At 42.5% G+C, this 25,963-nt stretch overlaps 11 protein-coding genes across 11 annotated transcripts; 7 read left to right on the top strand and 4 right to left on the bottom strand.

Moving 5' to 3' along the window:
* Positions 1–190: 190 nt before the first annotated feature.
* Positions 191–2,102, top strand: Bfra_002122 (putative atp-nad kinase protein; the record flags this gene model as incomplete). Its single annotated transcript, XM_037332546.1, has 4 exons — positions 191–256; positions 323–367; positions 439–1,597; positions 1,657–2,102. The coding sequence occupies 4 exons, from the start codon at positions 191–193 to the stop codon at positions 2,100–2,102; spliced, it is 1,716 nt and encodes a 571-aa protein (XP_037196700.1).
* A 1,027-nt stretch (positions 2,103–3,129) lies between these two features.
* On the top strand, positions 3,130–4,382 carry Bfra_002121 (putative pepsinogen c protein; the record flags this gene model as incomplete). Its single annotated transcript, XM_037332545.1, has 2 exons — positions 3,130–3,213; positions 3,267–4,382. The coding sequence occupies 2 exons, from the start codon at positions 3,130–3,132 to the stop codon at positions 4,380–4,382; spliced, it is 1,200 nt and encodes a 399-aa protein (XP_037196699.1).
* A 1,283-nt stretch (positions 4,383–5,665) lies between these two features.
* Positions 5,666–6,356, bottom strand: Bfra_002120 (uncharacterized protein; the record flags this gene model as incomplete). The annotated part of the gene is made up of 2 exons (XM_037332544.1): positions 5,666–6,291; positions 6,350–6,356. The coding sequence occupies 2 exons, from the start codon at positions 6,354–6,356 to the stop codon at positions 5,666–5,668; spliced, it is 633 nt and encodes a 210-aa protein (XP_037196698.1).
* Positions 6,357–9,075: 2,719 nt separating this feature from the next.
* On the top strand, positions 9,076–10,799 carry Bfra_002119 (putative sugar transporter protein; the record flags this gene model as incomplete). The annotated part of the gene is made up of 3 exons (XM_037332543.1): positions 9,076–9,250; positions 9,303–9,414; positions 9,473–10,799. The coding sequence occupies 3 exons, from the start codon at positions 9,076–9,078 to the stop codon at positions 10,797–10,799; spliced, it is 1,614 nt and encodes a 537-aa protein (XP_037196697.1).
* A 3,267-nt stretch (positions 10,800–14,066) lies between these two features.
* On the top strand, positions 14,067–14,798 carry Bfra_002118 (uncharacterized protein; the record flags this gene model as incomplete). The annotated part of the gene is made up of 1 exon (XM_037332542.1): positions 14,067–14,798. The coding sequence occupies one exon, from the start codon at positions 14,067–14,069 to the stop codon at positions 14,796–14,798; it is 732 nt and encodes a 243-aa protein (XP_037196696.1).
* Positions 14,799–16,273: 1,475 nt separating this feature from the next.
* On the bottom strand, positions 16,274–17,041 carry Bfra_002117 (putative 40s ribosomal protein). Its single transcript, XM_037332541.1, has 3 exons — positions 16,924–17,041; positions 16,735–16,834; positions 16,274–16,637 (listed from the first exon to the last, which is right to left on the bottom strand). Exons 1-3 carry the CDS (start codon positions 16,983–16,985, stop codon positions 16,629–16,631), a joined length of 171 nt encoding a protein of 56 aa, XP_037196695.1. The 5' UTR covers positions 16,986–17,041; the 3' UTR covers positions 16,274–16,628.
* A 399-nt stretch (positions 17,042–17,440) lies between these two features.
* On the top strand, positions 17,441–17,764 carry Bfra_002116 (putative apc13 domain-containing protein; the record flags this gene model as incomplete). The annotated part of the gene is made up of 1 exon (XM_037332540.1): positions 17,441–17,764. The coding sequence occupies one exon, from the start codon at positions 17,441–17,443 to the stop codon at positions 17,762–17,764; it is 324 nt and encodes a 107-aa protein (XP_037196694.1).
* Positions 17,765–18,556: 792 nt separating this feature from the next.
* Bfra_002115 (putative trafficking protein particle complex subunit 5 protein) lies at positions 18,557–19,314 on the bottom strand (the record flags this gene model as incomplete). The annotated part of the gene is made up of 2 exons (XM_037332539.1): positions 18,557–19,007; positions 19,088–19,314. 2 exons carry the CDS (start codon positions 19,312–19,314, stop codon positions 18,557–18,559), a joined length of 678 nt encoding a protein of 225 aa, XP_037196693.1.
* Positions 19,315–19,632: 318 nt separating this feature from the next.
* Positions 19,633–20,831, bottom strand: Bfra_002114 (putative cral trio domain-containing protein; the record flags this gene model as incomplete). Its single annotated transcript, XM_037332538.1, has 2 exons — positions 19,633–20,045; positions 20,093–20,831. The coding sequence occupies 2 exons, from the start codon at positions 20,829–20,831 to the stop codon at positions 19,633–19,635; spliced, it is 1,152 nt and encodes a 383-aa protein (XP_037196692.1).
* Positions 20,832–21,431: 600 nt separating this feature from the next.
* Bfra_002113 (putative dna polymerase subunit alpha b protein) lies at positions 21,432–23,484 on the top strand (the record flags this gene model as incomplete). The annotated part of the gene is made up of 4 exons (XM_037332537.1): positions 21,432–21,661; positions 21,717–21,896; positions 21,945–23,264; positions 23,436–23,484. 4 exons carry the CDS (start codon positions 21,432–21,434, stop codon positions 23,482–23,484), a joined length of 1,779 nt encoding a protein of 592 aa, XP_037196691.1.
* An 800-nt stretch (positions 23,485–24,284) lies between these two features.
* On the top strand, positions 24,285–25,824 carry Bfra_002112 (putative translation initiation factor eif-2b delta subunit protein; the record flags this gene model as incomplete). The annotated part of the gene is made up of 2 exons (XM_037332536.1): positions 24,285–24,857; positions 24,964–25,824. The coding sequence occupies 2 exons, from the start codon at positions 24,285–24,287 to the stop codon at positions 25,822–25,824; spliced, it is 1,434 nt and encodes a 477-aa protein (XP_037196690.1).
* Positions 25,825–25,963: the final 139 nt, after the last annotated feature.

The raw sequence follows: 25,963 nt of genomic DNA, 5'->3' as shown, positions 1-25,963 counted from the left end.
TCCATGAAAGAGGACCCTCTGAATTCGTACATTCCTCAGTAACTTCTGAGCTTATGAGGGGTAGGTAGCTGTTAGAGCGTCATTGCCAAATTATTAATATTCCAGCTTCTAATCTCTATTGTTCCATGATAATTGATCCAAAGACAACACAATACAATTGAAAGAATAAGAATTGATAATCATCGAACAGATGGCCAATTCAGCACCACAACACATATCTCTTCCAAGTAGGGATCAATTTGATGCTCATGAGGAAGTATGACATAGCAATTTGAGAGCTTGCAAGTTCAAGATTGATTCCGCACTAAACTAACATTGGCAGGGCCATTCAAGTGCAAGTGATTCAGAGTATCAACATGCGCTGGAGGTAAATCCATCTCTCATTTTCTCTCCCATCTGCGAAATCATTTGAGCTTACGAGACACCCTCTTTCCACAGGTAGTTTTCGATGCTCAAAATGCGCATCGTAGGAAATCTTCTCTCGTAACAGCCGATACACCCGCAGCCACTTTCCAGCGAAGAAAGAACACAGAATGTTATGTACACGCATTACTCGAAAGTCAGAGAAAAAGCGGGAGGGCATCAAATAGTGGTTTGGAGGGAATAGCAGAAACTCTGGCTTCACGCAGAATCGCAAGTGGAAAGGATGAAACTGATGATAAAGAAGATGCAGTGGTCGATAAAAAAATGCACAACCATAATGAAGAGGAGGATTGCGGGCAGTTTGATGAAACGTCTTGGAGAGATACTTTCAAAGCGAAAGATGCAACACAGCCGGTTGAAGATGATGCAAGTGGGAAGGTGCAATTACAACCCGATGGTATGGATGCGGGCGCGACGCACAGTAGACTTCTTACAAAGAAACAACTTTCGGATATGGCTTGGGGAGTGAGGGAATTAAGTAAGAGGCTGGGGAGTATCAGGTTGAAGCTGAAAGTTAGAACGGTTTTCATCCTTACAAAGGTGCATGATGAGAGCCTGATTGCAAATACCAGGGAGGTTACCAGATGGCTTTTGAGTCCAGAAAGACAGGTCAGATACACGGTGTTCGTGGAGGAAAACCTACGGGATAGTAAGAAGTTCGACGCGAAAGGGTTACTGGATGAGTTGGAGGAGGCTGAAGAAGGAAAGATTAATGGTGATAAACATAAGAGGTTGAGATACTGGTCATCAAATATGTGCAGGACGAGGCCGCATACATTTGATTTTATCATTACCTTGGGCGGTGATGGAACAGTTCTCTATGCGAGCTGGCTGTTCCAAAGAATTGTACCTCCAGTTTTAAGTTTTGCACTGGGAAGTCTAGGATTCCTAACCAAGTTCGATTTTGGAGATTTCGAGAAACAATTAACCACTGCATTTAGAGATGGAGTCACTATCAGTCTCAGATTAAGGTTCGAAGGTACGGTAATGAGGAGCCAGACGAGAAAACCCAAGGCCGTTACGGATGGCGAGAATGGTGATGAGGACACAATCCCGGAACGAGACTTAGTGGAGGAGTTAGTGGGCGAGGAAATGGGAGATGAGAGAACTCATCGACCAGATGGGACATATGAGATTCTCAATGATATCGTGGTTGATCGAGGACCAAATCCTAGTAAGTAAATATCCCATGACAGTGAATAATTTTGGTCAGCAAGTACTTACACGCAAAAGCCATGTCTTCCATCGAGATATTCGGCGACGATGAACACTTCACCTCCGTCCAAGCGGATGGTGTCTGCGTTGCCACACCCACTGGCTCCACAGCCTACAATCTCGCTGCCGGCGGCTCCCTCTGCCATCCTGAAAACCCCGTCATCCTCGTATCAGCCATCTGCGCACATACTCTCTCGTTCCGTCCCATCATCCTCCCAGATACTATTGTACTTCGTCTGGGTGTTCCGTATGATGCAAGAACGAGTAGTTGGGCGAGTTTTGATGGGAGAGAAAGGGTGGAATTGAACCCGGGCGATTATGTGACGATTAGTGCTAGTCGCTATCCGTTCGCTAATGTGATGCCTCAAGGGAGGAGGAGTGAAGATTGGGTTAATAGTATCAGTGGGAAGTTAGGATGGAATACGAGACAGAGGCAGAAGGGGTATAAGGAGTGGTCTACGTGAGGATTGGTAGAATTGTTTGTGGTGCATGGGGGTGGGGGTTGATATTGGGTGGAGAAATTGAAAAGGGGAAAAGATGAGAACGGGCTATATGATACACAAGACACGATGAAAGTTGGCGATGGTAGTAGCAATGACAATGGAAAAATCCAAGGTTGAGTTTAGTGTTGTTGTGAGATGTTTGCACCAGTTGAGACATCGTCAATAGTTGCTCCTTTTTGTACATTCTTCTCATGGGCGCATAAAACGACGATCCACACCAGTCATGAATCTAGAAATACAAACCAGTATTTGGTAACTTCACCGCTGTATAGCTTTGAACCTGTAGCAATCTGATCTTGTACAAGTGGTCTGATCCAAGTATGGTCCGCTCAGCTTCTATTCTCGATGTGTATAAATATCTATCTCAGCATGATCTCTTTACATATACTTATCTCGAGAGATATGCAAGCACAATAAGGTCCGCAATAATCCAATCTTCTAGTATTGCAAAAATCATGGAGATTACCTATGGGATAAAAAGATGGATAACCATTGTGTAATTGATCTTAATCTGTATGCTAATATATGCAATCTCAATACTCAAAAGATGACTTTGTTTTGTAGTTCTGCATGAAATCCTTCGGCGGTCAAATCTTGATCTTTTATGGGGTTGGCTCTGGTGTTCAGAGATCTTGTACTATCACCCCTTAATATCTACAATTTATATCGCATCGTTTCAAAAAGATCAAATAAACAAATCCAGAGCCGAAATTTCTCGTAAAAGCATAAAAGCATGCTTAAAAACTGGAGCGAATGTCATTTTCGAATGGTGAGATGGGCTATAAAGGGGTTCTCGTGTATGCCGGTACGCTATCATCTAATGGGATCGTATTTGCCCCACATTTCTTTTTGGCAACCATTAAATGCTCGTGTTGGTACGTGATGGAATAAAAAAATATATATAAACGGGAGTGTTCGTGATGTTCTAGATGGTTTTGAGATCAACATTCACCCGCTTTACTCAGTCATTGTCCAGAGTTCGGACAATATGAGTGCTTTTACTTTACTTGCCTTAACGGCTGCTGCTTCAGCAGCTGTTTTGGAGTTGCCAGTTCATATCCAAGATACATATGTATGTTACACTACTTTGACGTCAAACTGAATACTAACAAGACATTCTTCTAGTCCTCGGTAGAATTTGAAATTGGCACTCCGGCAAAACCATACAGGTTGATGTTCGATACCGGATCCACCACTTCCTGGGTCACCGGACGCAATTGCACAGATACTTCATGTCCCAGCCTGAGCGCATTCGTCCGAACTCTATATGATGAGTCGGATTCGTCTACTTCTGTTGATGTAGATCAGTATGCCAGTATCCCATATATTGACAGTGATCTTCTCGCCGGCTATGTATTCTCTGATGTATTTTCAGATGAAAAGGGAACGTTGAGCTGGAACCAAACTTTCATAGCTGCAGAGCAAAGTAGTTGGCGATGGATCACCGCCGATGGATTTCTCGGCTTAGGATTCTCCTCCATTGCGGAGAATCAGACGAGTTCGCTTGTGGAGACTCTTCTCTGGGAGGACAAACTTGATGAAACGCGTTTTGCTCTTTTCTATGGAACGAATCTCAACAACACAGGTGTTCAAGATGGCGTTTTGACTATTGGCGGAAGTCATGAAGATGTCTATGTGGATGGAGAAGTAGTTTATATGCCTCTCCGCGTGGAAACCCCATATCAACTCTGGCGCGCACCTCTCCGCTCCATCAATGTTCTTGCCGCTCGCGAAAATCAAACCGTTACTGTACATAACGGTAAACTTCCATCGACAAATGCACCTGCAAATACCTATCCTAAAGCTAATACTACCTGGCCCATTTACGGTCAAGGGACTGCCGTCTTCGATACCGGCGCCGGACGCATCTCGATTCCCTCATCCATGATCGGCGCCTTCTATTTCAATCTCGGTTGGAATCTCACGAAATTGTACAATGGAGAAGAGAGAATGCAATGTGAACATATGAATAGCACATGGGCCATTTCTTTCACATTCGGAGAAAGTGATGATCAGAGTAACGATGTGACGTTTTCGGTTAGGGGCGATGAGTTTTTGACACCGGGTGAACAGTGTATGCCACCTGTTGATGACAGTGGTGGAAGCAGCTTTTCTCTTCTCGGTGCTGATTTCTTGAGAAGACATTACTCTGTCTTTGATTTCGGTGGAAATAGAGTGGAAGATTATCAGCCTCGAATCGGATTCGGAAAACTTAAGGAAGAGTACGATTATCTTAAGTAGTATATATCGCCATGTAATTTGTTTGAAAATAGTAATTAGTCAGCGTAAGGAAATGGACATGTATCTTTTATAACGAAATGTTAAATGATATGAAATATTCAACCGCATTTATGTGTCATCTTTCAATGGAACAAGCCTATATATGACATAACTTACTGCCTCCTTGTAGCTTCAGTTTCTGCAACAGCGCAACCTTCTATACAGACAAATGAGATACCGAGTCAATTTAATCTAAGCTTCTCTATCTATGTCCTTCCTCTCCAGTTTCTGAGATCTCTTCAACTACGCTCTAATAGCTATCTGGTTCTAGTAGAGGACAGCGAAATAACAGCAAGCCTACCCAGCTTACATTAAACCATGCCTCTCAGAACACAATACATTCTTGAACAATCTATTCATTCAAAACACCCATCCAACATCCATACAAAGCTCTCACACCCTCCACCCCTTCCCCCCAAATCGAACCCCTTCTCACCTCACAAACCCGAGCATTCAACCGCACACAATCATAAAAATATAATCCAAACTTCAACATCCAGAATCATCACCACCATCAATGGCCAAAAACATACAAACATCATTCTCCTGATCTCTTCTAACCCTAATATCCTCCAAAAACACTCAAGCCCATTCCTCGGTACTTCCCTATTGATCCAAGCACTCAGAAGCGAGGAATAGTAACTGCAGCACAGCTAATAGTAAGAAGACTAAAAATTTGATACTCGTAAGTATAGTAGCAATCGCCAACTACAGTTGATTGATAGACCACCGAGGAAGTCTGAAGAAGCTTGACACTCGATGAGCGGTACTAGATCTCTTTCTCTGGGGAGATAACATGTATGTCACAAGACATCTACAAAGGTATGTACATGTGTAGACCATTGCAGACTAGATTGGGAGGATTTGGGTATGCGCTCTAGATATAACCTAACTCTTGTGGATTGATGCCTTGCATGATGCAGTATTTACCCAACTTCGGATGCGGGCAAGATGAGGTAAAGATGAGGGCGTCCAGAGTTACGCATGGAAGTGACAACGAACAGTGAGGCATTGGGGATAACATGATTCATAAGAAGTTGCGGATTTGACATCATATCAAGTGATGAAATTTAGTGGTTCTTGGTGTACATTCATTTAAGATTTCGCTATGTTTCGCGATTTGCTCGCTAACTTACCTCACAAGATATGTGAATCTTTACTTACTTTATTCAAGTATGGCGCCAAACTCCATTTCCTGCAGAATTTCAATCTCTTCCCACGACAGCCCCTTTCCAGTCATTGGCCTATAATTCCCCCTTCGCACCATTTTCCACCTCTTCTCCATCCGCACCCTCCCCCTTCAAAACCTTCATGAAGTCCTTTACCAACTTCTCATGACTCTCCTGCAAGGTCGTCTTTATAAATCCCATCAACATTCTACTCGCTCTCACAACCCCCTTCTCCTCGAGCACCAATCGCCCCTCCCCAAGCATTAACGAACTTTCCCCCGGCCCCGCTTCCCTCACAATCCACGTCGTCACACTGTGTACCCCCATTGGCGCATGCGTAACACTAACTAATCCATCTTCGCGATCTTGGAGACTCGATGTATAAGTGATTTTATCGGGGACAAACCGTTTTGCCCAGCCGCCTCGCCATCCTCCTCCATTGTCTCCTTCCACGGCGGACATATCATCTGTTATTTCCCAGATTTCACAGGGACACGAAGTGCTTGGTTGGAGGGATGGGGGCTCGGTTTTGAAGAAATCGACGGCAAGGATATGCGTGGGTGGGAGGAGAGTATGGGCTGTGACTAGGGGGTTCAAGCTTATCATTTTCGAATGATTGTGTAGTAGGGCAAGCACCTGGGTCTTGGGGATATGAGGAGGAATAGGGGTGAGAGTGAGGGTTTGGTGGGTTGTTGTGAGAACTGTTCGGTGATGTTAGTTGATAAGGGGTTTGTGGCGGAAGGGAGAAGTGATACTTACAAGACATTATGCCACACTGAAATGGTATTATATTAGGGTTGGGATTAGTAAATTCAATGGTTTATCGTTCGAGCTGGACTAGAAGCTCAAATGAATTGTGTTGCTATTGAGATGTGGTTGAAATTGACATTTCAGGGTCGATCAAGCTGTTCGTGTTCGCAACGCGGATTGTTTCAAAAGCTAAAGCTAGAGAGGGCCACCTCGCTGACGAGGATGAACCGAGACAGGTTTTGGGAAGAAAGTTTTACTTACAGTATTGGAATGGTTGAATATATTGTGAAAATGATTTACCTCTGATGTTTGACTCTGAAAAGATATTGGAAAAGAGCCATCCGGATATGTTCGTCGTGTTCTAACTCGAGTAATCAATAGCTCTCAGGCATGCTGTTGACTTCATTTTGGAAAAAATTCGTGTACAGAAACTGCACAAACACCTTAAAATTTCGAGCTTTGGAGTCGAGAAGAAGGAAGTAGTCGCGATTTAGAATTCAGAGTTGAATCAGAGTACATACTCTCATTCTTCTTATGGCAGTTAAGAGTCGTGAGATTATATAGGCGACGCTCTACTTTTATAAAAGTAAAAATATCAGTTCCATCTCTTCTTCTCAAGATTCCCAAAATTCATGATAAAGCACGGAGTAATACTTTACCAATGACCGACCATCACGAGTCACGAGACATTGATTCACCCACTTTCCCACTCCCACTTTATCCCCCAGGTGGAGTCCCCACAACATAACACGAGCTTTTTCAGCTTTGCATATTGTTATGGAGCTGAGTATCTGCCAACGACCTGACATGGAAATTCTATGGTAAAAGTTCTACATTGTCTGTGAAGCTCCATTTACATGTAACGTTGCCCCAGTCGCATTTCTTGCACTATCGAGAGAAGCAAGTAATGATCAGCTGCAATGTGCTGTGCTTGAGCCTCGAGTATCACGACTCTCGAGTACTTGCTTAGGACTCAGGAGCTTGACTAGCCAACGATGATCGACGCAAACCTTCCTTCCAACAAATGTACCTGTTGCCGCGGTGCCCCTGTTGTGTACGGGTACAAACCGAACAATCTCCTGATGTAAAAAAGAAAAGAAGAGCATATCTAATATCTCTCTCGTCAAGAGCCACCACTCGATCCACTACTCGGAATCATCTCCGAAGTGAGGGAATCGAGACTTCTTCTACTTGTACGGACGTAACTAGACGAGTAAATTTCGATCATCCTGCTGACAAGAAGGTCGTCCAATTTTTCAAATGAAGCAATCACAGTATCTTAAAGGTACCATAAAACTACAATCAATTACCGTTGCCGCAACCATCTCTCGTATCCACCACGGAATAGACTACCCAAAACAGCACACCTCTGTATTTCTGTCCTCTCACGCCCATACCTCGGCTTTCCTCGAAATTTGCATCATCTCACCGTCTTCAGGATCTTATTCATGATTCGCCGTTTTTCTCCCATTCTTTATATTCAATACCAACCTAGACACTTTAGCGAAACAAAGTACGAGGACCCACCACCCCTTCATTCGACGGAAAAACTTTCTCCAGGAATTTAGAATTTCGAAGAACGGATATCATGACACAACTTACAAGCTTTATTATTACTTGTTGACCTGGATTGAATCGTTAGATCTGAAAATTCTCTAGGCCTCCGGGTATGGCTTGTGAGGCTTTAAGTTAAACGCCAGGAATAATAAGCCACTGCCGTCATTAAGTGTTTTGATGGAGATCTTTGGGATTCTTGTAATGCTCGTTTCCCTATGGTCTTATGTCTCTCACTACTCCCCCGAAAAGGTAGAACATATAGGCTATAAGCATGATACCAATAGAAAATCTACAACTGTTCCGGAAAAGAACTTTACAGAAACGACATAGTTGTTTCGGGCCATGTGTTCGGGTAGAGTAGCTCGAATACCAAGTAAACAACTGACAAGCTTTAAAAACTAGTCTTCCCCGAATCCCCAATCTCTCCATAAAAATGGAAGGATCCACCAACATAATTTTCGGACCAATTTTTCAAAACAACAAAATCAGTCGACAAGTTGGCGCGCAGATGAGATACTCTGACAAGCGCCGATCAGAGTCCACTCTAGGTGGAAGGTGTTGTATTGCTTATGCACTCCCATGCCTAGAGATCGTCGTTCATACCGCATACCTCGTGTGAGACCGATGGGGCCCTGGAAAGGCGTTATGCCTGCATCCCATTTGATGATACCCAAAGGAATCTTACTGATGATCAGTACCATTGTCGTCAATCTTGAAGACGGCAAGCTTCACTCTTCGAATCATGTCAAGTTTATATAATTGAGAAATAATGGTAGCAAGTGATAGCTCGATCAGCTGTCAAATGGCGGGGAAAGAACAACCCCAAAGTCTTTCCAACCCATCAAACCCATTTGGCAAGGACATTCCCCGGGATGATTGACATTCAAAGGTAAAACTTGGGAGGATCCATAACTAGAATTCGGCCCTTCTCTTTCAATCCACTTGCTATATCTCCAGATTCCATTATTCCAACAGTTTTCGTGCTCCATTATTACCCCAACCCTACACTTTCTTTTTCTATATAAGTCTTTGTGTCGATCACCAAGACACTCCCTTTTCCTTTCTTCCCTATTAATTTCTGTTCTGCCTTGAAGAAGGTCGACTTCTATTTCACAGTGTACTACACCTCTGCTGTCAACACAAGAACAGGTTTAGTTACCTGATCACCAATTTACAAGATGATCATCGGTAACGTCTACTTCATCGCGGCGGTGGCCGTGGTGGGTGGTGCTCTATTCGGTTTTGATATCTCGTCTATGTCGGCTATCATCTCAACTGAGGCATATTTGTGCTACTTTGATCAAGGAGGAATCGTTAATGGAAAATGTACTGGTCCATCCCCAGATGTTCAAGGTATGAAAAGATCCCAATTATTGCCATGACAATGAAGACTAATTTGATACAGGTGGTATCACCGCTTCTATGCCCGCTGGAAGTTGGCTTGGAGCTTTATTGTCCGGTTATATCTCAGATATGCTTGGTAGAAAGAGATCCATTCAAATTGGTTCTGTCATCTGGTAAATATTCCTAATTCTTACATCTTACATGAATAGCTTGCCTAACAAGCATCCGCAGGATTCTTGGCTCAATCATCGTCTGCGCTGCCCAAAACATTCCTATGCTTATCGTCGGACGTATCATCAACGGTATCTCGGTTGGAATCTGCTCCGCTCAAGTTCCCGTCTATATCACCGAGATTGCACCACCATCTAAGCGTGGAAGACTCGTCGGTTGCCAACAATGGGCTATCACTTGGGGTATTCTCATCATGTTCTACATTTGCTACGGATGCTCCTTCCTCAAAGGAAACGCTGCTTTCCGTATCCCATGGGGTCTTCAAATGATTCCAGCTGTCTTCCTTTTCTTCGCTCTTTTCTTCTTGCCAGAATCCCCACGTTGGCTCGCTAGAAAAGACAGATGGGAAGAAGCTCACCAAGTTTTGTCTCTTGTCCATGGACATGGTGACGCCAACTCCCCCTTCGTCGCTAAGGAATTGGCCGAAATTAGAGAAGTCGTTGAGTTCGAGAGAGCCAACGCTGACGTTACTTATATGGAGTTGTTCAAGCCCGATATGATCAACCGAACACACATTGGTATCTTTACTCAAATCTGGTCTCAACTTACCGGCATGAACGTCATGATGTACTACATTACTTACATTTTTACCATGGCTGGTTTGGGTAGCAACGTTCTCTTGCCATCCTCGATTCAATTCATCATCAATGTCGTCATGACAATTCCTGGATTGATCTGGGTTGACAAATTAGGTCGTCGTCCTGTCCTTTTGTTCGGATCCATCTTGATGATGATTTGGCTTTTCATCAACGCTGGTCTCTTGGCTACTTACGGAACCGTTCCATACGAGGGACAATTCGCCAGTGCCGCTGAATCCATCTCTATTACCGGAGCACCATCCAAGGCTGTCATTGCTTGCACATACCTTTTCGTCGCATCATATGCACCAACATGGGGTCCAGTCTCCTGGATTTATCCACCTGAGCTTTACCCTCTCCGTATTCGTGGAAAGGCTGTCGCTCTTTCTACTTCTGCTAACTGGGCTTTCAACTTCGCTCTTGCATACTTCGTCCCACCTGCCTTTGCCAACATTAGATGGAAGGTTTATATTGTTTTTGGAATCTTCTGTGTTGCTATGACCCTTCATGTTTTCTTCGTCTTCCCAGAAACTAGTCAGAAGCCTCTTGAGGAGGTCGAGGAGATCTTCGATTACTCAAAGCCTGGAAGCATCAGGTTCTTGGGTACTCCAGCCTGGAAGACAGGTGTCGATAAGAGAGCAGGCCGTTTGGAGAGAGGAGAGTTTGATGCCGAGGATAAACTCGGTCCTACTGTTGCTCATCATGACGGTGTTACAGCTGTTGATGAGACTTCCAAGTCTGAGCTGTAGACTGGACTTGAATAGAACGGAATAGAATAGGTGGATGAAACAAATGGAAGAGAGGGCGAGTTTGGAGGTGCTAGCCGAAATAAGGCATGATTTAATGATGGTGTAAAATTCATAAATGGATGTATGGGCATCGGTGGATCCGCCACCTTTGCTTGCTAATTGAGAATCACGTGGATTGATGGATGTATGAAAATGAAAAGACGGATGTTAATGATGGGATTTTATGTAAAGGAAAAGATGAATAGGAGGATCATTGATACCCAGATATATATGAATATAAATATCAGAAGATTTTTCTTGATACTTTTTGATGTTCTTTGGTGCAATTGTAGATATTTGATGAGAGTGAATGAATTTAGCTGCCAGATGTTTAGATTGAGTTTGGCAGAGGAGGATTGAAGTCAGAAAGGAGAAATAGATCAAGCTGGGTAGTGGTGAATGTAGTGAATCCATTCTTCTATTGTTTCTATTCTTTCCTTGAAAGAGATGAGTGAACGAAGGATATCACCCAGTCTAGATTCTTTCCAAGGAATGAACTTAAGTAGCTCGCGTAGCTACCTCTATAAAGTACATCTAGCATATAACGAACACATCCATCGAGAACTCAACTAATTGCACTTAACTTGATTAGAATTGGGATGAGAAAGAAGGATATCAGAAAGAAGAATGTGAGAAAGCAAAAGAAAGACAACGGTATCATGGCGATTTTCCTACAAGATTTTGAATATAGAAATGGAATGGAGAGGGTGTTCATTTCTGTTTTACCTTTCGTGTTCGAGTTCGGGTTTGGGTTGAAGATGGAGAATTATTCTAGCTAGCTGGACTATGGAAGATCTGGATGAGTTGAGGAAGTAGGTTTATGGGGTTGAATTGATTAATGGGGGTTTGCATGGTGAGAAATTGGGGATAGGTACGGATGGATTTGGATGTTGGATGTTGGATGTAAGAAGCGGGGATGTGTTTCTATGAGAGACATATCTAGGACTGTGTGAATGAGTCGGTTTATTTGGTTAATTGGGTTCTGAGGAGTGATGTTTTTTAGTTTGGAAATAGGTTAGTGAGTGTATCCATGTGATATTGAGGATTTGAAGGTATTGTGTGGAAAGTATTTCTTGACGTTTGAGCTGTTTTTTCAGTGCTTCTTGCCTATTGTTCATATCCTCCCGATATGGTTGAAATGATTCACCATCCTACATGTACACTAATCCAGCATTGGTTATTAATAAGAGATGTATCTTCTCCTGATTCCATAGTCTTTACACGATCAATAGTCATTACAATGCAAGCCTCTGTATACCTACAATAAATATCAGAAATCGGATTCTAAGCAAAGACTCGGCTAATATAACATGAGTAAAATCACGAATGTGTTCATGAAAAAGCTTAAATTTACTATTTTAGAATCTTGACTTCGGCAGATATCGATATGGATATTCATCAAATACAATGGTTTACTATATCAAAATCGCTTAGGGTGTGTTCGAATCATTTACTTCTATTGCTGAAGAAGTGATTGAGATGGTGAAGATATGAGATATTGGAGCTTATGTGAATTAAGGTATATTTGGGTGAAGCCAATATGTTTGGAGTAACGCTGAGATGTGTAGGATTGGGCTGGAAATTGAAGGTGTCGATTTTTTCCAAATATATTGGTTAATAACACCTAAAAATTGTTATTGATGGTTGTATGGAATAAAGTGTAATCATTTGCTATTCTAGTATATTAGACAAAAAGTTTTATTAGACCCAATAGCATATTCAATACATGCATGTATTGAATTGAGTTAATGTATATTCCCTTCAGTATTGCATTCGGGTAAACACAACATTAGATCTCCTATCTTCAATGTATCGAATCTACCCGATCAAAAAACTCGATCCGAACGTACCCTCGTTAAATTGATCATATCTGGTGGGCTATGCGATTGACTCACAGTAACTTACCTAAAGATTCTATGAACATCTGCTACTCCTTGTTGATGAACACTTACATCTTACCCAAACCAAGAAAGCTGGTATGGGAAATACTGACCAACTGCGATTTGAGGAACATTCCCACCTTCGGAACCTTAGCAAGATCACAAGGCCAGATTGTAGTCTCATACCCGAAAATTTTCAATTTGCGAAGCTAGTTATAGCATCTAGTGAATGAATGTTGCACATCTGATATGCCCTTCAAGTAATGAGCGTCGAAAACTCAAGATTTGACTGGAAAGAGCTAGCTACTTAGATATCATATGAACAGTACATGATTTAGAACGTATATACTCCGATAATTTCCGATACCTAGAGTTCAGATGGGATCACTTGTATGGTTGTTAATATGATTGTGGGCAGCTAAGGACAAACTGTCGATGGACATGATCTGGACTACGAATCGACAGTATGGTTATCCCACAACTCTTCAATAAGTTTGAGATGATTCATTCGTTTTGAACACTATAATGCTTGCAGAAATCGGGAGCTTGTATCCAGTCTATCGGTTCGGATTTTGAATCTCCTCAATCGTCAAACATACTTGGACAGAATTGCTTTACCCTTTACAAACAAACGCCTTCAGTATCCGATTGCACCGATCGTCTTTTTCACGCAGATAAAACATGAAAACTCCTAGTTAAAGTCGCTCCATCTATCGTTTCCCATCTAGACTACTACAAAGCCAAGAAAAGAATTTTCAAATGTTGAAACGTTAATACCACGTCATTCATAAGATTACATTCCACATGTGTCCAATTGCAGGTAGAAAATTGTCCTCAATGAGGACAACCAGGACGAAACTTTTCGAGGTAGAAGATTAGTTCCAGACTAGCTCGATACTAAAATTCAGAATGCTGTGAATGCTAACCATTTTGGGTTACAAAGATCTACAAAGCTACCCGATGTGTACCCCTAAGTCTCGCTTAGCGTCTTGTAGTCTTCTCCCCCGCGTTCTTCATGACAGCAGTTCAAAAAAAATTCAGTGGAAAACTAGACCACAATTTAGGCACATAAATTCTGATATTTCCTCAACTCATGGATTCTTTTTTCTTTCCAGACATATCACATTTCACATAGGATGACTTTAGAACATAACTTCAAGCTTCTCTTCTCAATCTATTTGACCAAGATCCCTCCAAGACATTTATACTTTGAAGATTATCTTCGCCGCCTTATTATTCTCAATCAACTTTATTGAGAACCTCCCCTTTCAAACGCCACACAGAAATCATGCCGCATAAGAACAGGAAAAACAGAAACCAGAAAATTAAAAACCAGAAAAACTACAAAATGTCGGTCAAATCGGATACCACCACCTTGTCCATAGAAATGGCAAATCTTTCGATATCACCAAGTATTCAACCAACCCCCGAAAGCACCAAACAAGGTGTCAACGATTCCGAACCCGTCATCGACGACTGTCCTATCTGTTGCGATAAAATGGACGAACCGGAAAATAACATACGAATGGAACATTGTTGCAAACGGACTTTCCATGGGGCATGTCTTCGATTGTGGGCAAATGAACAAACATCGATGTATCGAGAAGGCACTTGCCCAATGTGTCGAGGTGAATGGCCAGTCGAATTCGTCGAACAGCTATTTGAAGGATACGAAGAAGAACATGTGCAGTATGAGTGTTCATGTAACGAGGATTCTTACATGGGCTTGCTCGCTCCAAATATTTTGCAGGGGTTGTCTGAAGAGCAGAAGAGTAGCCTTCGTGAACTCATCGAGATGATCGAGTGGCAGTACCAGCATAACGAGGGCTATCCGGATCCAACGCAACGCCTCCTCATTGTCTTCATGATGTGCCCCGAAGACCCTCTGGACATTGATCCTGAAGAATCATCCGCGGATCGCCAGTACGAAGTAATGAAAATATTGTTGGAGTGGGCTTTAGACCACCTTGAAGAATATGTAGCTCCGACTTCACATTCGAACTTCGGATTGTTTCCTCGCCCGTCCAATTACGACCACTTTGGCCCTGAGCCCTATCTCGTCGAGCTCTCCGGGCCCTAGTCCCAACGCTGATATTTGAACCAGTTAAATTGTCCATGGGGAGAGCAACTCAGATGACGATGGTTGATGAGGTTGGAATTACTACATAACTGTGTTGTAATATGTCAAGCGCTTGTTATTTTGTGTATACAGTCGCTGCGCACAGCTGTTTGTCGATTCCAAAAATCACACCAAAAACAGTCATTTTGTCCTATTTATAATTATAAAAAATAAATATTCAAAATCATTAAAATCAATTAAAATTCTAGATATAGATTTATTAAATATTCAGAAATCCAGAACTCAATTTTTTAGAATTTTAAAATATAAGAATATTATTATATATAAGATTGAATTAACATAAAAAGAAAAGTTCTTAATTTTCGCTTATTTTATTAGTAAATTTCAATATTTTGGATTTACACTAACTTTCTATATAGATTTTATAATGAATAAAGATCCTAAAAATAAATGATCTTATTTTTATTAAAATTTAATTAAAAATAAAGAGACTAATATGAAATTTATTATATATAAACTATATTATTATTGAAAAATAAGTTAATGATTTGTATAACTTTTGGTGTGATTTCGGTGTTCGGCAAATAGTTGTGCTTTAGTACTGTATATCGAATTTGGTATATGGAGTATGTGCGTTGGATACAGGATTTAGAATTTGACAAAATTGAGCGAGGTGTCAAGTATGGAATCATTCTTTGTGTTGGCCATTGAATACGAAGAACTTCCAGTTGATTAGTAGAGTGATTGGGCACGAATGGCATAGACAAAACAACAAAATAGCTCAAGGAAACCTTCCTACCTTACAAAGGAAAGTGCACCTTTGATATTCATAGAGCTAGCTCTTAAAATATCATCATTAGAACGTGACTACCACATCAGAGTTTATGTGCAATGGAATATAGATTCTATGGACATTTTCCTTGCATGGGCAAGAACCTCAATGAAATTCAACCAATAGCTCACTCGAAGTTGATATAAACATCTCACGAATTTCAGTACTTCACATTGCTTTTAAAATGGCACTTTTGGCAAGCACAAGTTTCCTAGGCGAATCATTGTTTTATTCTATGTCTTGATAATATGTGGCATGTTTGAAGGAATCAGAAGGGCAAAAAGATTTGGGCTATACTCCTGTTATTAGAGGAACGTAGGAGCAGAATTGTGATTTCGGCCAGACATGTATGTAGACGGACCTTTCGTCCTCGGTAGATGGATGAGAATCGTTGATACCCCAAAAATGAGGATATATGAGGATTTTGGGGCCGCGTTCATGATCGTAGATGGAGACAGAATTGTGGATTCGACCAGGCGGGTTCGATTTGGGCCATGCGTATTAGCCTATCGAGTCCTCACTCACTAAATTGGGGCCAATAAAAGGCCACTTGACCTTCCACCCTACCTAGAATCTCCTATGTTTATGATATAATCATTCACTCAGTTCAAAAAGCACAATCCGAGTAATCCATAATATCTCAAGGAAAACGACCTGATATATTCCGAGAAAGCTACTTCCTAGCCGAAGCCAAATGAACACGAGCTCAAATGACCCTAGGAAAAAAAACCATCTCCATTCCAGATCAATGCAGTTGGAAAGGTGTCATAACCTTGAGAACAATCCATCGCAGAGCTGCCTCAGCACACGAGTGTCCATAAGCGTTCCTCCCTTCATTTGAAAATGCCCTCTAAAGTCTGACCATAAATGTCCTCTTTCGTATCCTTTTTCCTGCAAAAGCCCAGAACTCCATGCCATGTTAATTTGATTCTCTCCACAAACCCATCGTGGTCGTATCGTTCCGTTTTCGATGAGTAAATTTTCAAGGTGTGGTGAATTTAACGGTGCTGCAAGTTTTGTTAGTGGTCATTCCATCCAGTTTTGATGATCGAAGGATTTGTTGGTGTAAAGTGAGATGGTGCGTAGATTCTTCAGCGAGCGTACCTTGACGAATCCAATATCGGCTGCCTTCTCTCTGAAGCATTGTCTGCAGATGTTAAGACCGTACTTGCGGATCAAACCGGCCTTGTGGGTGCAAACGCGACTGTTAAGTATGTTAGAAATGAATTTACTCAATTCAGATCATTGGTGATCCTTGACGAAATCGCAAAATGCGATTGATTCTCCACATACCATTCGCGGGATCCCTTTCCGTAGGTACGGGGTCTGGACATCCAAACTGATTCGTGAGACATGTTGTCTGATTTTGGCGAGGACTTTTGTCGGCGGTGTTGGAGTGCTTGGAGTTTGCGAGAATCGTTGTTGTCGTAGAGTTCGTAATGTTCAAATTGACTGGAAGGGCTTGTTGAACTCTAAGCGAAATTTCGCACAAATGATGTTTTTAGTCTGGAGCCCGAAATTTAAGGCATGAGTCGAGAGCCACGGAATAAATAAATTCCGAAGTAGAGTTCCGCTTACTTTGTGTAGCCTTGCAGATAAGACGGACAAACAGCCTTGCATGAAGTTATAGCCTTGTATTGACTTATCCCTTATCATCGAGTAGTGAGGAGAGAGTAAACAAAACAATTGCAATAACAGACCTTCCATTTACTATTTCACTTCACTCTACAAAATTCAAAAATGGTAGGAATCCATAGAAAATCACCCATGATCGACTCTTTTATATTCAAAATATCACTTCTTACTAACAATGATACAGTCCAAAGATTCAAATCACACCTATGTCCATTTCACACTATCCCGCACAGCGGATCTTTTCGAAGACTTCTGCAAAGACAAACTCCCCGACGATGATATCTACGTACCACCACACAATCAACCAGTAAACCCCGAAGACGAAGACGATGTTGTTCCAGATCAACATGCAGCATTTGGGATTCAGAGGGCGACACAAAAGACAAAAGAGCCAGCTTGGAAAGATTTAGGATTAGCAGAATTGATGAGGAAAGGTCCAGGTGGTAAAAGTGGAAGTGAAGGAGGAAACTACAAGGGCATAAGAAGTCTTCCAAGGTGAACAAATGTGAAGGGATTGGGACTTAAATGGGCGTACAATCTAATGGGAACTAATGTCGGACTTTGGCACTCCACGATTGTTTGAGAGAGTAAGGTTGAAGGGATTCTAGGGACTGAGAGCGATATATTACTGGCACAGAGATTGGACTGGCATGTTCAACTTAAAGGATATCATCAAATTGTGTCAATACCCAGAGAGAAATCCCATGAACTTTATATCGTTCATAAAGAGGCCTAAACAAGAAGCATTGGGATGCTGGTGACTCTGGTGTCGCATGATTCTGCTTCTAGAGATACAGGCGTAAGGAAGACGGCATAGAGACGCTCTAAACGACTCTTCGATTTGATTAATCTGCTCATCTAGTGCCAATTGGTGGTTATAAGTCTCTGTTTTATCATCTGTGCCCTACTCTCTGGGGTTGGGACAGAGGTTTGTGGAATGGACCTTGACAGACGCCTGCCCAAATCACATCGTCCTTTCGAGTCATAAATATTGGAGACCGAGCCATGTGATATGAAGGCACGATTGCAATCTTGCTTTGTGAACAAGCAGAGGAAGTGCAATTTAGTTCCGAACTGAAAAGCAATGTGTTGGTAGAAAAGTCAAATAGATGGATGGTGACAAGCATATGTGCTCTTCCATGTCGTATCTAGTCGAGTAAGACGACTGCGGGTCAGAAGATAGACCCAAATATTAATCATAAACTCCATCCCAATGATACTCCTTTACGCCCAGCGTATGACCGTGGATACGTTGCAAGGTCCAAATGACATAATTTCACTTCTCTTCAACCTAACTCTTCCCCAAAAATGCCTCTCTTTCTACCACCTCTTCCTGAAACTTGACCAAAAACACCGTCTTTCCCGGCCACAACTCTCCTTCCTCTCCCCTTCCCACACTGTGCGCCGTAACCCTAGCCGGAAACCCTGCGCCATCACAAACACCCTCAATAATACCCGCGACAAACGCCGCACAATTCAATTGATTCATCTCTTTAGGCACACTAATATATTGATTGACAAGAGGTTCATTATCGGATATCATGTATTCCTCAGGCGTATCAGGGTTTGAAGATTTCTCGAGTGCATCTGCAGGGCGGGAAAAGAGGTGACGCCAGAGAACAGTGGTTATGAATTGGAGAAGGGCGATGATATTAAGGGGTCGGGTTTGGGTACGTGGTGGCTCGCGGTAGAGCAGGAGATCGAGGAGCTTGAGGCCGATGGGGTGGCCTTGAACATTTAGTCTAGTGTTTTGATTAGAGCGGTACTTTTTGGTAATGCAGGTCGTTTGTTTAAACTCGACATGTAGTGAAGGAAATCTTACCGCTTCTCGAGATCTTGAATACCGGTAACCCGTCGTTGTGCATAACTAACCATCTCCCCGAATAGATATGCAAAGCTGGCTTGACTTAGCTCCTGCGTCTTACTGCGATTCAATGGTCTATGGTATATCGTTTTGCCGGTGGAAGGATATCGCAGCCCTGACTGGGAGCCTCGTTGAGTATGAGAAACTTGGCCGGTCAACGGCGGTTTCACGGGTTGGGAAGACATTTAATTGATTAATTGTTGGTCGCGCGTAGTTGGATGTACTATTTGATATGACGTTGTAAGATAATTACGAACTTTGTGATTTGCGTGAAGTTGGATGTAGGTATGATTTGGGGGGTTGTCGCAAGGCTGCTGAAATTGAGGGCGAGGTCGATTGCCAAGCGAGGGGGTAGCATCATTGTCCAAGTTCTTCAGAAACATTGTCTGATAGCACATAAAAAATTCAGATGTCGTTAGAATTATTATTTGGTTCATTTATTAATATCTAGTCTATTCTATCCTATTGCAAACAAATCATTTGTACAGTCTTTCCTATTGACTTCATGCCGCATCATTCTTCTCAGATTTTCCGTTGATGTCTCCTGATATTTCAGACAATGTCCCGAGTGTTTTCGGTTCAACGGCATGGCCATTTGATGGCATTTCCTCAGTGGTACCACCGCTGATGCTAGGGACATTTGCACCCTTCAAATAAACTTCACTTTCTCCAATATGCTTCCCCGCCTTGACCCAACGCTCAAAAGCACTCTGTTGACGTCCCTCACATTGTTTGATTAACTCCGGCCAATAGGTTGCGTGATCATACTCGAATGCAAGCTCTCCATCAAACTCAGCCCAGAGTTGTTGAGGAGGTACGTGTTGTTTCATATCATCATTGAACTTCAACTTTGCTTTAGTCAAGGGATCAATGAATGGGGTGATGAGTTTGAAAAAGCCGTTCACCATCCAAGGAACTTATAAGGAATTAGCAAGGAATTTGTCCGTCAATAAGGAGACTTACCGTTGATAATCAAAGCTCTCCCAAGTCGTTCAGGGTAATGAGTTTGAAGAATGTTCAAGACTTCTCTAGCTTGCCCAATTCCAGGCGCTGTGTTCGATCTGCTCTTACTGGACTTGAAGTTGATCAACAATGCGAGCGTGGACTGGCCTGGAATCGTCAAGTCGATACATCGCTCGAGCATGAATACCAAATGTTGTACTTGCTTGGGATTTGGTTCCGTATTTTGTCTTCCAGGATTCAAGTATTGACATGGACGCCCTTCGTTATCATAACCCAAGATGAACTGCTTGCCGGTTTCGTTCTCGATGGAAAGGTCATCGCCACTAAGATCGCTCACACCATACTCCCGCCTCCAAGTCAACGTCCCTAATAGTCGTTTTGGTGCTTCCGTAGCGGACCATTTTGTTGCTCGCAAGTATCGGCATAAACATTCTCTTGTTAACCATAACTTTTCACTTTCTGTGATAGGCCCCCCTTTTGAATCTTTAGCTGGAATTTCTGTCCATGACTTGACAGTTTCTAACAGCGCATCGTAGTTCCTCTGTTGTTCTTCAGTGAGTTCTGGCGAAGGTGGAGGCTTCGAAGACTCGAGAGGGTTGAGAAATGGTGGCTTAAGAGGACTTGGTCCTTTTCCCTCAATTGAAGCTGAAGATGTCTGCCCATTAGTAGGACCTCCTAGATTAACACCGGCCATCTCTTTTTCGATGCCTGCGACTTCCATTTGCTTCTCTGTTGACATTTTAAATAGTAGAATAGATGTTTGATTGCAAAATGGTATACCCCGAATTCAATCACAGTCAACTCTCGAAGACAAGAAGACACAGAATCCAAGGGGTAATTAGTAGCTTATGTCCTGACACCGACTTCTTGCAATCTAAAAATGTGGTGCTAGCTCAGCCTTATGAGTGTTCCATTGGTGAATTCTTATTTTGTTACCACTTCTCAATTGAGTGTACCTACTGTTTTGAAACAATTGCCAAGAGAGATAGGTTGTAATTGCCGGAGAAATTATGACAGAAACACATTCTGTTACGAGTATAATCCATTAAGTTGAGCTTTTGAAAAAGGGTTTGTTGAATCATTTGATGAATTGTGGCTCGTTCGTGGCGCAAACTCGTGAAAATCAATTTAGTTTTATAGTATTAAAGCGCGTCAAAACGCGTCTCCCCAAATATCTCTTCCAAAATCAAACCTGACCGAACTCAACAAAATCAACGATTTTTCTAGACAACAGCCTCAAAATGTCGGAAAACGATAGCGAGCTGAATGACTTGTTTTCATCTGCGACTGCTTCAAGTGGACCCTTGAGCCAGATATACTCACAGAATTGCATTCAATTATGCGACTGCATTCAATACCCCCGCAAGAGCTTTTCTACAAATGGGAATCATATAGCATTAAGATGGGACAGGATGATATGAAATTGGATATCGATACTGTTAGAGCGCTCAAGCAAAGTGTGCAAGACGGGTTGGAAAAGGAGAATCGAAAAACTAAGGCTCAAACGTCAAATAAAAGAGTGGGAGCTACGCCTCGAAATGCAGGAAACAGTAATGATGTTTTTGGAATGTGAGCAGGTTCTTGAATTATCAAATTGATCTTTACTCATAGTAACGTAGGTTAGATATCGCGCCAAATACCCCCGAAGTGGGATGAGTTCGCGGCCGAAACGCAAAATAGAGACACCTTCTATGTCAAGAGTGAAAGCAGAACCGGCTAGTAGTCCCCCCGACTTCAGGACATCGAAAACCCTGAGGGAGAATGATACTGGTGGTGAATCTGGAGTCGGCTCTTCATATGCCCCGTATGGTATCACGATCTTCTGAAATCGCCAAATACTGACAGAACATAGAACTTCATTCAACGATAGAAGGTTCGCCGGCCAAACTGTAGAAGTTCTGAATGACCACCTCGAGCTACCAGAGCCTCCAATTGCTCCTTATCCAGAATCAAGAATCAAACTTACAGCCAACTCAGATATGAAGAAATTATCTTACAAGACAATGGCCATGAAATCATCAGAAGCGTCAGAAATATTGGATGACCGTATAGACGAGTTCATGCTTCTCATGCAAGCACATCATAAGCTAGATGACTCAGACTTCGGTAGTGCAGCAAGTCAAAGTACGAATGAGATAGTATCTGTTGGGAGGATTGCATGCGACTCTGCCGAAGGAAAGCTTAATCCATCTTCAATCGTACTTGAAACCTCGCGAAGGATGGGTGCTGGATTACGAATACCACTCAAAGTTGATAAGATGAGTGGATTCCAATTCTTCCCTGGGCAGATAGTTGCACTGAAGGGAATAAATGCTTCTGGAGAAGATTTTACAGTGAGCGAGATTCTTGAGCCACCTCTTCTAGGCGTTGCTGCATCCACGCCTGCTGGCCTTGATGAACATGTTCAAAGACTTCGAGGAGGTCCAGATGCAATGGATGAAGACTCTGACCCTGCACCTCTAAACATTATTATTGGAAGTGGTCCCTTTACAGCAGATGACAATCTAGACTTCGAACCTCTACATGCAATTTGTAGCCAAGCAGCGGATACCTACGCTGATGTACTAATTTTGACTGGGCCATTTCTTGATATCGATCATCCTTTAATTGCAAGTGGAGATTTTGATCTCCCTGAGGAAGCTCTAGCTGATCCGGACGCCGCCACCATGTCGGCCATCTTCAAACATCTTATTACTCCAGCTTTTACCCAACTCACTTCCACTCACCCCCGAATTACTATACTCCTTATTCCTTCAGTCAAAGATGCTATCGATAAACATGCTGCCTGGCCTCAAGAACCCTTTTCAAAAAAAGACGTTGGACTTCCCAAAGCTGTTCGTGTCATCGGTAATCCCATGACTATTGCCCTGAACGAAATCGTCATGGGTATCTCCTCCCAAGATATCTTGTATGAACTGCGGCATGAAGAAATCATTGGCGGGAAGCCACAGGATCCTACCTTGCTCGCTCGATTACCCAAGTATTTAATTGAGCAACGTCATTTTTTCCCCCTATTTCCGCCGGTCCAGAGAACTCAATTGCCGAAAACTGGGACGGAGGATGGGGTTCCCGTGGGAGCCATGCTAGATACGAGTTTCTTAAAGTTGGGGGAGATGATCAATGTGAGGCCGGATATGTTGGTGGTCCCAAGTTCACTACCCCCTTTGCCAAGGTATGTGATCTTTACAAATCCCTTGTTTAGATTAATCAAGGACGTTCATTATGAAACAAAATTACTAAGATTGAGACATGTAGGTTGTAGAAAGTGTGCTAGTTATCAACCCAGGATATTTATCCAAAAGAAGAGGAGCGGGGACATATGCGAAGTTGACAGTATACCCAGCATCGATGACGCAGCAAGAGAGAACGCAGGGAACTATGATCGGTCATAAGTTGTTTGAGCGGGCTCGAGTAGATATTATACGGATATGATAATAGAACTTCTAAAGAGCTAAGTCATTAGGGGTAGAAGATATCTAGCTGAAAGCTCTTGTCCCGAAGCTCATTAATATTCTAGAGGTCGCGAGGTATCCACTACCCATCATTCAGCAGGAGAAACATGGATTTATAACGATGCCTATCGTGACGACTCTGACCCCATTAAGACCATCTAGCCTCTTACGTAGTACATAGTAGCTGAGAAATAAAAGAGTCTAATATCTCAATTGAATCAAATTCAGGGTCTTCAAGTGGCATCACGACCCCTGACTTCATTTACCAGAGCCGAAATCTGATGCCCCGCGTTTCGCTTACTAAGGTTGATCCGCACCACACTTTTTTTTGCAGGGATAAAATAACGCTACTGTAATCTTTAGCTCTTCAGCCTTTCGAACAATATTAATATCAGTACATACAACTCGAATCATCAAACAAAAACAGTGAATTATTTCGATCCTCCAGGTTCAAACCCATTTTCAACTATACCGTCCCAAAACATACTCAGAATAAACCATTATTGAAGACTTCATTCCTCTCCAGCTTGACGATCTACGAATTCGCAAGAAAGTGACTCATTTTCGGATTAACTGCGACCACCTTCAAACCCCCACCATCTCAAACTACGAAATATCGTCGCAACAGATCAAAACGCAGAAAATTAAAGACTATAGCAACGGAGTTGTTTCGCGTTGGTCTTAGGCCTAGTCTTTGGTTTATAAGCTCAAGTGCTCCATTTTTTATATCAAGGACCGCAATGTCTGCCGAAGACTCACCTACGGCCACAAGCCCCGCAAATGCTGTCAAATCGAAGGCAGGAAGTACTGAATCTACACCTTCTTCAGCGCAAGGAAAATCTCCCAGTGCGAAATCAGGAAATGCAAAGGAAAATGCGAAACCTACACCCGATGGAGGAAAGTTATCAGCTGCAGAACTGAAAAAGAAGGCAAAGGAAGAGAAGGCCGCACGCAGAGCTGCAGCAGTACAGAGCAAAGCAACGACTGAAAATCCGACTCCTGCCGCAGCTGCACCAGGACAGAAAAGTGAGTCCGCGAAAGGAGGAAAAACCCAGCCTAAAAAAGGCGCAGAAGTACGAAATTTGCCAGTTAGAGGAGGGCCGACGAAAATCACTCCAGTTGTAGAAGTCCCAAAGGTAGAAGATAAGACCGTTGATCTCTTCAGACATTTATATAAGCCACGGACAACTACAATTGCTGAGGCAAACAAAGATGTACACCCCGCAGTGCTTGCTCTTGGGCTGCAAATGAGCAATTACACAATATGCGGCAGTTGCGCAAGACTTGTGGCAACACTGCAAGCATTTAAAAGAGTAAGTTTAATTTTGGGGATTCACTTCATCTATGCATTTATTCTCTCCTCCCCTCTCCCTCTTCAAATGACCGTGATCTCATTATAACTTTCTTACATTTTTCCAGGTTGTCGAATCTTACAAAACCCCTGTAGGGGCAAGTCTCACACGTCATTTCATACCACATGTGCTCTCTCCTCAAATTGAATACTTAGCTTCTTGTCGACCTCTTTCGGTATCCATGGGTAATGCTATTCGTCATCTTAAGCTGGAAATATCAAAAACGGACCCAGATCTGTCGGAAGCCGATGCGAAGGAGAGCGTTTGCGATGCCATCGATGTCTTTATGCGCGAGAGAATCACTTTTGCTGATAAAGTTATTGCCGATACTACTGCTGAGAAGATTAGAGATGGTGATGTCATATTGACTTACGGCAAGAGCAGTCTGGTGCAAAAAGCGTTAGTGAGAGCCCACGAGATGGGCAAGAAGTTTAGAGTCATTGTGGTTGACTCGAGACCTCTACATGAGGGAAAGCATTTAGCATCGGCACTAGTCAGTCTAGGTATCGAAGTCAAGTACTGTTTGATTCATGGACTAAGTCATAACATCCAAGATGTAACAAAAGTTCTATTAGGTGCTCACGCAATGATGAATAATGGCCGATTATATTCAAGGATAGGAACAGCTTTGGTTGCCATGGAAGCTTCATCCGCTGACAAGCCAGTCATCGTTCTTTGCGAGACCATCAAATTCACTGATCGAGTAGCTTTGGACTCAATTGTTCTTAATGAGATTGCACCAGCCAACGAGCTCGTGATTGCTGGAGGACCATTAGAGAATTGGATGGATGTTAAGAAACTCCAACTTTGCAACCCTATGTATGATGTTACTCCGGCCGAGTATATTCAGATGGTTGTTACGGAGTCAGGAAGTATACCTACAACTTCTGTACCGGTTCTTCATAGATTAGTAAATGAAGCTCAATAGAGCGTTGCGATATCTAGAGAGCTCAAAGAGAAGCATAAGTTCATTGAGCAGGTTTTGGATGGCGTTCAAAAAGAATCTTGATGATATCAAAAGAATCACATCTGATGTATGATAGTGTAATGGTTGGATAAAATGAAAT

Source organism: Botrytis fragariae, assembly GCF_013461495.1.
Source record: "Botrytis fragariae strain BVB16 chromosome Unknown tig00000006, whole genome shotgun sequence".
NCBI lineage: Eukaryota > Fungi > Ascomycota > Leotiomycetes > Helotiales > Sclerotiniaceae > Botrytis > Botrytis fragariae.
The sequence above is the reverse complement of the archived record's forward strand: the minus strand, read 5'-3'. Positions and strand labels throughout refer to the sequence as shown.